Raw genomic sequence first — 9,941 nt, 5'->3', positions numbered from 1 at the left:
GGTCTGTATGACATCAGTCCAGGATCTTCTGGCCTTCATAGTTTCTGGCGAGAAGTCTGGTGTGATTCTGATAGGTCTCCCTTTATATGTTACTTGACCTTTTTCCCTTACTGCTTTTAATATTCTTTCTTTATTTTGTGCGTTTGGTGTTTTGACAATTATGTGACGGGAGGTGTTTCTTTTCTGGTCCAATCTATTTGGAGTTCTGTAGGCTTCTTGTATGCCTATGGGTATCTCTTTTTTTAGGTTAGGGAAGTTTTCTTCTATGATTTTGTTGAAGATATTTACTGGTCCTTTGAGCTGGGAGTCTTCACTCTCTTCTATACCTATTATCCTTAGGTTTGATCTTCTCATTGAGTCCTGGATTTCCTGTATGTTTTGGACCAGTAGCTTTTTCCGCTTTACATTATCTTTGACAGTTGAGTCAATGATTTCTATGGAATCTTCTGCTCCTGAGATTCTCTCTTCCATCTCTTGTATTCTGTTGGTGAAGCTTGTATCTACAGCTCCTTGTCTCTTCTTTTGGTTTTCTATATCCAGGGTTGTTTCCATGTGTTCTTTCTTGATTGCTTCTATTTCCGTTTTTAATTCCTTCATCTGTTTGATTGTGTTTTCCTGGAATTCTTTCAGGGATTTTTGCCATTCCTCTCTGTAGGCCTCTACTTGTTTATTAATGATTTCCTGTGTTTCCCTAAGTGTGTTCATGTCTTTCTTGAAGTCCTCCAGCATCATGATCAAATATGATTTTGAAACTAGATCTTGCTTTTCTGGTGTGTTTGGATATTCCATGTTTGTTTTGGCGGGAGAATTGGGCTCCGATGATGGCATGCAGTCTTGGTTTCTGTTGCTTGGGTTCCTGCGCTTGCCTCTCGCCATCAGATTATCTCTAGTGTTACTTTGTTCTGCTATTTCTGACAGTGGCTAGACTGACCTATAAGCCTGTGTGTCAGGAGTGCTGTAGACCTGTTTTCCTCTCTTTCAGTCAGTTATGGGGACAGTGTGTTCTGCTTTCCGGCGTGTAGTTTTTCCTCTCTACAGGTCTTCAGCTGTTCCTGTGGGCCTGTGTCTTGAGTTCACCAGGCAGCTTTATTGCAGCAGAAAATTTGGTCTTACCTGTGGTCCCGAGGCTCAGGTTCGCTCGTGGGGTGCTGCCCAGGGGCTCTCTGCAGCGGCAGCAACCAGGAAGACCTGTGCCGCCCCTTCCGGGAGCTTCAGTGCACCAGGGTTCCAGATGGTCTTTGGCTTTTTCCTCTGGCGTCTGAGATGTGTGTGCAGGGAGCAGTCTCTTCTGGTTTCCCAGGCTTGTCTGCCTCTCTGAAGGTTTAGCTCTCCCTCCCACGGGATTTGTGTGCAGAGAACTGTTTATCCGGTCTGTTTCTTTCAGGTTCCGGAGGTGTCTCAGGCGCAGAAGTCCTGCCGCTCCTGGGCCCTCCCCCACGGGAGCCCAGAGGCCTTATACAGTTTCCTCTTGGGCCAGGGATGTGGGCAGGGGTGAGCAGTGTTGGTGGTCTCTTCCGCTCTGCAGCCTCAGGAGTGCCCACCTGACCAGGCGGTTGGGTCTCTCTCTCACCGGGTCTGGGAGCAGAGAGCTGCTGCAGGCCGGGATCCGCGGGTGTGGGGACTCATGAAATTCTTAGGCAAATGGATGGAACTAGAAAATATTATCATGAGTGAGGTAATCTAATCACAAAAGAACATATATGGTATGCACTCACTGATAAGTTGGATATTAGCCCAAAATCTTGAATTACCCAGGATACCAAATCACAGAACATATAAAGTTCAAGAAGAAGGAAGACCAAAGTGTGAATGCTTCAGTTCTTCTTAGCAGGGGGAATAAAAATCCTCACAGTAGGAAATATGGAGACAAAGTGTGGACAAGAGACTGCCCTACCTGGGGATCCAGCCCACATACAGCCACCAAACCCAGATAATATTGCTGATACCAAGAAGTGCTTGCTGACATGAGCCTGATGTAGTTGTCTCCTGAAAGCCTCTGCCAGAGCCTTTCAAATACAGTGGCAAATGTCCACAGCCAACCTTTGAACTGAGAACAGTGCCCTTAATGGAGGAGTTAGAGAAAGGACCGAAAGAGCTGAAGGGATTTTCAACCCCATAAGAGGAACAACAGTATCAACCAACCAGGTCCCCTGGAGCTCCTAGGGACTAAACCACCATCCCAAGAGTATGCAGGATGGAACTATGGCTCCAGCCACATATGTAGCAGAGGATGGCCTTGCGGGGCATCAGTGGGAGGAGCGGCCCTTGGTCTTGTCAAGACTAGATTCCCCAGTATTAGGTAATGTCAGGGTGGGGAAGTGGGAGGGAGTGGGTAGGTGGGTGAGTGAGTGGGAGAGCACTCTCACAGAGGCAGGGTGAGATAGTGGGATTCTGGAAGGGAAACCAGAAAAGGGGATAACATTTGAATTGTAAACAAAAAATATCCCAATAAAAAAAGTGAAAAAACATACACAAAAAAAGCAAGAGGGGTGTGTGTGTGTGTGTGTGTGTGTGTGTGTGTGTGTGTTTGTGTGTGTGTATAGTACATTTTTTACTGTTTTATTTGTTAAGGAAATAAATATACTTATTACTAAAATTCTATGAAATATATCTCAAATTTGTAGAAAAATGTATCCCAATGTATTTGAGGAAAATAAATATTTTCTGTAAACTTTTTTTTAAAAAGGAAAGAAAAAATTAGTTCTTTGGGGCTATTCATCAGTGCAGTCCTCTAGCAAAACACCAACACAAATCAGCAGCATAGTCCAGTCCACTCAACAGTCACCACTCACAAATCAGCAATGGCAGTTCGATCCAGAAAAAACTGTGAGGGTCCACAAATTGGCCCAAATCCATGGAAAAAGCAAGAACCTGCAGGAATATCACAAGAAGTTCTTTGACCAGTTTTTCTCTACAAAGTCATGACCAGCAAAGATCAGCAACATGATGCAAGATGAACCAATACAAGAGCTTAGTCAGTGAAAACTAGTGAAGCAGAGCAAGGCAAACTAATTCTAGGGCTGTTTCCCACTGTCTGTGGGTTCATATTTATGTTCTTTCTAAACATCATGCATCTCTCAGGTGTTTGCTTCAACATTCTTTCACATGTCTGCTTTACCAAAACTTCCTTTCACCTGTATCTGCTTCAGCAAAATATCAATGACATACCTGAGTCTCCAAAAGGAACAGAAATTTCCACTTCAGAGACCTGTAGGATGAGAGAGGGACCCAATACTTTACACACATACTAAATTTATGTTTAATAAGTTTCTAGAAAAAATGGATTTCTGTGAAGCATATTTAGAAGACCACCAGAATTTATGGCAGTCTAAAGTAGTCTTTATAGAGATATGAGGGTTGTACAACATGATAATTAAAATAATTTTAGAGACATCATTTAGTCTTATAGTCATCACACAGGAACACCATCTATAAGAGAGAGGGAAAGTGTTCTACTGCAACACTTCACCACAATCAATAAAATTAGCATCCAGTAACTTTGTTTCAAATCAAAGAATGTGATTCAGAAAATTATTAGTCTCAGCCATAGCCCATCAAAATATTCTATAAAATTTTGCTCAAAAAGTTGTCTCATATTTCTTTTTACAGCTTATCCCTTTCTCTAGGAAAAAAGTTCAGTCAACAACTTTCAAACACAAGAAGTCAGGAGTGATATGACATAATTTGGTCAAGTAAAAACCCTCAGTTGAACAGCACTGAGTGGACTGAGATGCACAGTGGAGACACCTCCTTCAGTGAGGGCAACAGAAGCATGCCTATAAGCAGCTATTCCATCCTTTGACACAAAGACCACGGTGAGAAACAGAGAAACAATCAAAGTAAATAAACTGTATTAACCTTCATTTGCAGTAATAGGTCAGGGCAAACACCCAGATACCAAGCAATTTTTATGTCAGTACTTGAAAAGAAAAATCTCTGTTGGCTTCAAATATATAACGCAATTTTCTTGCTTGTCTTTTTAAAAATTGCAGTCAGAAAGTTATATTATGAAGATTTTAATCAGGGTAACATGAGGAAACCACCAAGTTTGAAGCTTAAATGTTGATAAACCTCTTATGGGGAGGGGAGCCATAATGTGACATGCTAAGGAAATGTGATCTTTGAAGTAAGATATGCTTTCATCGGGGCTGTGGATTTAGCTCAGTGGTAGAGCGCTTACCTAGGAAGCGCAAGGCCCTGGGTTCGGTCACCAGCTCCGAAAAAAAGAACAAAAAAAAAAAAAAGATATGCTTTCATCGTGAACCAGAGTTATGAGGCTTCCTGACTGGTCAGTTCTCCAGTTTTCAGAATTTACATCTAAAAAACATGGATTTTTTCCTTTATTTTGTTTAAGAGTAAATATTTCATTTTGCATGAGATTTGTGTCAAATACAAATGATTAGGGCACAGCAGAGCTTGCCTCTAATCCCAGCACTCAAAAGTGGAGACAAAATCAGAACTTGAAGGTCATCCTGAACTCCATAATCCAAAAAGAAATGTATACTCAATGAAAAAATCCAAACAGAATTCAGATGACATTAAACCACCCTCAAGGTCTCAGAGGACATTTTCCCTTTGCTCAACAAATTTCCATGAAGTGGATTATGCTGCCAACAACTTGTTAGTAACTTCTGAAATTGAGTCACCAAGGACTCTTGTTCATGCAGTCGCTCTGTGTGACTGGTAACAACATAAAACAAACACCAAAGTTACAGAAGCCTGCGTCTGCCCTCTCCCCACCTCCCAACCCCTGAAGATAGATAAGCACCTCTGACAGGCTGGAATTTTTCTTGATATCACCCAACCTTTCAACAGAAAGGGTGCTGAGAAATCTAATGTAAGATGTAATTTTAGAGGTGGCAAGAGGGAAGGGAACTAAGGTTGACCTCATTCGAGAAGGAGCAATGAAAATCTAACTTACAATTGACCGTTGTGAGGAAAGGAGAGAGCTGTGTGTGTATGTGAAGACTGGGGTTTGTGGTGAGATGGTCAAGTGTGACTGGGAACAGAGCACACACAAGTTTCTTCGCCAGCTACTGCTCCTCAAATTGTGCTTCTCTCAAGGACCTCCAAAGAATAACCATCAAACAGCAAGTATGATTGTGATATATTTTTATCATATTCTCAAAATGCAGAAAAAGAGCAAACAGATTTAAATTTTGGAATTCACTTCATCACAACTGACATTTCAGAAAAGGGAGAGAAGCAATTGTCAATCATTTCTGCTAAACTATTAGTCTGAGGAAACAAAGCTGGAATTATTGTATAGTGGTCAGTCTTTCCTTTTCCTAACTGTAAGTTGGATAAGACAGTTCCTACTTAATAGAAATAATAAACTATGGAAAAATAACACCTACCAAAAAACTACTCTTCTAAAAGAGTATAGACTATATCTGTTTCAGAAAGTATTAGAAGAACCCTCCCATCCCCAGCAGGTACTAAAATCTTCAGCACTCTTTGGAAGAGATGCAGCATCCAAACTCTTCTTGAACCTAAACTTATTCATTCTAAACATGAGAAAGATCAAAATATAGTAAACATATTTTAGAACTCAATAATTAGAGACTCTGTGAAGAAAAGAAACTGAATCTTAAACACTCTGAGAACTCCCAAACTGACTATGTGACTTTGCATAGATTAAATCACTGGGGAATGTCTGTTAATATTAATTGAAGCAGTATTTAGAGGGGAGAGGCAAAGGTTATTATTCACTGTCTCTCTTTGTTTCAAGCTCTATTTGGTCCAAACTACAAAAATAAATAAATCTCGATCTCCCAGAAAATTTTTTTCTAGCCTAACATAGACTCTGGCTGTGCTTGCTAGCATGTAAAGTGAGGGTAGACCCAAGGGCTATGCTGCCACAGGCTTAGCAGCATTTTAGAAGTTGTATCTGTTTATCCTGTATTAAAACACAAGTTCTGAAATCTGACACACCACTGTTTCAAGCTCTTTGAATGTTAAGTGTGTGTGTGTGTGTGTGTGTGTGTGTGTGTGTGTGTGTGTGTGTGTGTTGAATTAAGATCCTTTCTAGCAAATAGAATGATAAAAGTTCTGATAAGAAGGAAGGAATATTGTAGTAGGGACTAGTATGAGAGTGTCAATGGCTGACATAAACTAAAAAGTTTATGTCAATTATACAATTAAACATTATACAATTAAATGAAGAAAAGGAGGGAAAGAATAAAATTATAAATGAATCTTATCTAGCACTGTCTGTCAGCATTCCTCTAGAAAGTACATGGTAAGGTTCTCTCTCTCTCTCTCTCTCTCTCTCTCTCTCTCTCTCTCTCTCTCTCTTTCTCCCATCAGCCAAGAAGAGGGGCAGTTCTTCCTGTTCCAAAATCACTTCTGTGAACACTGAACCCTGAGCCTTGCTAACTCGGGTTTTGATGACAGTTTTGATTGTCAACTTTGGTAGGAAGTCAATCTAAACGAATGGAAGAAATTATGAGTAGCAGACAAGATAATTAAGAACAAATGTCAAGAAGCAACAATGGAATCATTTAATCATTTGTTACCTGAAATTTAAAGCCAAGTCTTTGCTGCAGTTTTATGTTGCTATACCACAGAAAAGGAAATATCTGCTACTGTTGTAGCCTGCAAGAACTTTTGGGAATAATTTGTTCCTAGTCTCAGTGTTATGCTCTGTAAATAATGAATACTTGCTAAATATTTATAAGAGTGAATAGAGGTTGGTATTTATTTGAACAATAAGAAAATTAAGAAACCTAAAATAACTTTGATGCTCACTTAGAAAGACACACATTTAGTACAACTGAGATAAATATTTCAAAACATAATAAATTCCTTTATTTTATTTTCTAATACAGAATTTTGCAGAACTTATCCTTGCATTAGCCTAAAGGTGCCATTGGATAATTAATTTCTACTAATAATCAAAAAAATTACAAACTAGTGCAGTGGTTCTCAATCTATGGGTCATGGCTCCTTTGGGGTCAAACAACCCTTTCACAGGGGTCACCTAAGGTTGCTGGAAAACACATATTTACATTACAATTAATAGCAGTAACAAAATTACAGTTTTGAAGTAGCAATGAAAATAATTATATGGTTGGGAGTCATTACAACTGTATTAAAGGGTCACACAGTATTTAGACTACTGAGGACCACTACACTAGTATATTATTTATTATAAACTACTATTTTCTTTATGAGAATAAATTTATTACACTTTCTTTTACAGGGTAAACATATGAGAACAGCTGCTTTAAAACAAATTTCAGTGAGGGTTAAGTCTTGACATGAAGCTTAAAAGGAGACATGACTAAGCCAATATCCTACTGTGGTTGCTGAAAAATATAAAATTGAGTGGAGAAACCCTTGAATGCTTGGAGGTACTAAAATGGACAGTGGGGAATGCCAAAAAGAAAGGTAGTGTGTTTTTGTAATTTGTTTACTGATTTATCTGGACCCAGGTATCCTATATGTTTGGGTAAATAAGGTAAGTAGGTAAGCAGATCGATGGATGAGTGATAGGTGATAGATGATAGGTAGGTAGATAGGTAGGTAGGTAGGTAGGTAGATAGATAGATAGATAGATAGATAGATAGATAGATAGATAGATAGATAGATAGACAGACAGAGAGAGAGAGAGAGATGGTAAATAGATGGTAGATATAATAGATAGGTAGATGATAGAGGTAGGGATATAGATTTTTACAAACCTGAAAACAACAAAAACAATGGTTGGAAATGGTTGATGGGGTAGTGGGAAGAATGACTCAGGTAGTGAAACAGCAGAAATTCAATCATTTAGAAACAGAAGCTGAAAAATAGGTCTGACTAAGAGGTCAGGGCTATGAAGTGGGCAGCCTTGCAGACCATCCTGGCTGGCTTCATCCTTTACCTAAAGTGTCACAACAGGACTATGTCATGTTTATGTACAAATTCTAGGAAGTTTCCTTACACCACCACTTCAGAGATCTCAAAAAACTTACAAAAATAATGTTTTTCATTGCCAAATACAGGAATGAAAAACCAAAGGCACAACATTGCATTTTACACCTCTCATCTCCTTATTTAAAGTTAATTTGAGTTCAAACAACAAAGCTGTCACTTTACAGTGAAACGCTACTGTTAAAAATAATGACAATAGCACAAGGTGATCAACATAAAATCCTAACTAGCAAATATTTCTTGGTTTTAGACATAGAGCATGATGGAATGGTGGGAATGAAGAAAAATTTAAAAAGATGAATGTGGAGTGAAGAACTTGTGAGTTACTAAGAGTTCTTCTAGAAAGAGTAAGAGACAATTTATACCTTAAGGCAAAATAGCAGAGACAATTGTATTTTACGCAAACACATGATTTATGTTTGGTTTGGTTTTTATTTGAAACATAGAAATATCAGAGAATTATATACATAAGGATGATACAGATATTTCCATAGAAGCCACCAACAAGGACACCAATGACATAGTTATATTAACAAATTGATTGTCAAGTGAAAGAAAGCTGCATGTGTACAGGCTCACTGGTTGTGATGTCTTTGTTCAGGCTACATTGCCAGGTTCTTCTGACACTTCTCTCTTCAGGTCCAAACACTCATGACTTTGCACAAGACACGGATGAGAAATCATACAGCAATAACAACATTCATCCTGCTGGGACTGACAGATGACCCAAAACTACAGGTTCTAATTTTTCTTTTTCTGTTTCTCACCTACATGTTGAGTGTGACTGGGAATCTCACCATTATTACCCTGACACTTTTGGGTCCCCATCTTAAGACACCCATGTACTTTTTTCTCCGAAATTTCTCTTTCTTAGAAGTCTCATTTACCACTGTATGTATTCCCAGATTCCTGTACATGATGGCTACAGGAGATAACACTGTTACTTACAATGCTTGTGCTGCTCAGTTGTTTTTCATTGTCCTCTTTGGAGCAACAGAGTTTTTCCTCCTTGCTGCCATGTCCTATGATCGCTATGTAGCCATCTGCAAGCCCCTGCACTACACCACCATCATGAATAACCGAGTGTGCACAGTTCTAGTCCTCTCCTGTTGGTTTGCTGGCCTGTTGATCATCCTCCCACCTCTTGGTCTAGGCCTCCAGCTGGAGTTCTGTGACTCCAATGTGATTGATCATTTTGGCTGTGATGCCTCTCCAATTCTGCAGATAACCTGCTCAGACACGGTATTTATAGAGAAAATTGTCTTGGCTTTTGCCATACTGACACTCATCATTACTCTGGTATGTGTTGTTCTCTCCTACACATACATCATCAAGACCATTTTAAAGTTTCCTTCTGCTCAACAAAGAAAAAAGGCCTTTTCTACATGTTCTTCCCACATGATTGTGGTTTCCATCACCTATGGGAGCTGTATTTTCATCTACATCAAACCTTCAGCAAAGGAAGGGGTAGCCATCAATAAGGTTGTATCTGTGCTCACAACATCAGTCGCCCCTTTGCTCAACCCATTCATTTATACACTTCGAAACAAGCAGGTGAAAGAGGCTTTCAAAGACACAGTAAAACGAATTGTCCTTCTCACAAAGAAATAAGTTTTTCAGCCTGACTTAAAGATAAGTCTAAGTCGCCATGAGCGGCATCCACCTCACAGACTTGACAATCTGTGTGCTTTCCTCTTATCACATAGATTTCCTAAGAAAGAGTTTTCTCTCATAATCCAAAAATGGAAATCAAGTAAGTTGTTTCACCTTCTTTTAAGTTTATTTTATTTAGAATAATTCCTTCAATTATTGTATTCTCCAAAGATTAGGCTACATACATTTCCAATGTCATTCAATTGACAGTTGTATCTCTGGTTATGTGACCTTCTCAAGATGTGGAAGCTCGATACCCATGTTTCACTCACTAAATCATGTCTCACTTCTTGAGAATACTTCAATCTCTTGTCCTGACTCATCAATAACAATTAAAGACATTTTTTAAAACCTATACTACATTTAAATAT

The 9,941-nt window shown here is 39.1% G+C and overlaps 1 protein-coding gene across 1 annotated transcript; it reads left to right on the top strand.

The window, feature by feature from the left end:
• The first annotated feature begins 8,589 nt into the window (after positions 1-8,589).
• Positions 8,590-9,528, top strand: Or6c2b (olfactory receptor family 6 subfamily C member 2B). Its single transcript, NM_001000055.1, has one exon. It carries the CDS (start codon positions 8,590-8,592, stop codon positions 9,526-9,528), a length of 939 nt encoding a protein of 312 aa, NP_001000055.1.
• Positions 9,529-9,941: the final 413 nt, after the last annotated feature.

The sequence above is a fragment of the Rattus norvegicus genome, chromosome 7 (assembly GCF_036323735.1).
Source record: "Rattus norvegicus strain BN/NHsdMcwi chromosome 7, GRCr8, whole genome shotgun sequence".
NCBI classification, from domain to species: Eukaryota; Metazoa; Chordata; class Mammalia; order Rodentia; family Muridae; genus Rattus; species Rattus norvegicus.
The sequence above is the reverse complement of the archived record's forward strand: the minus strand, read 5'-3'. Positions and strand labels throughout refer to the sequence as shown.

What these genes read in the sequence shown, in the direction of transcription:
- Or6c2b (NM_001000055.1), top strand. Translation starts at nt 8,590, where the DNA reads ATGAGAAATCATACAGCAATAACAACATTCATCCTGCTGGGACTGACA.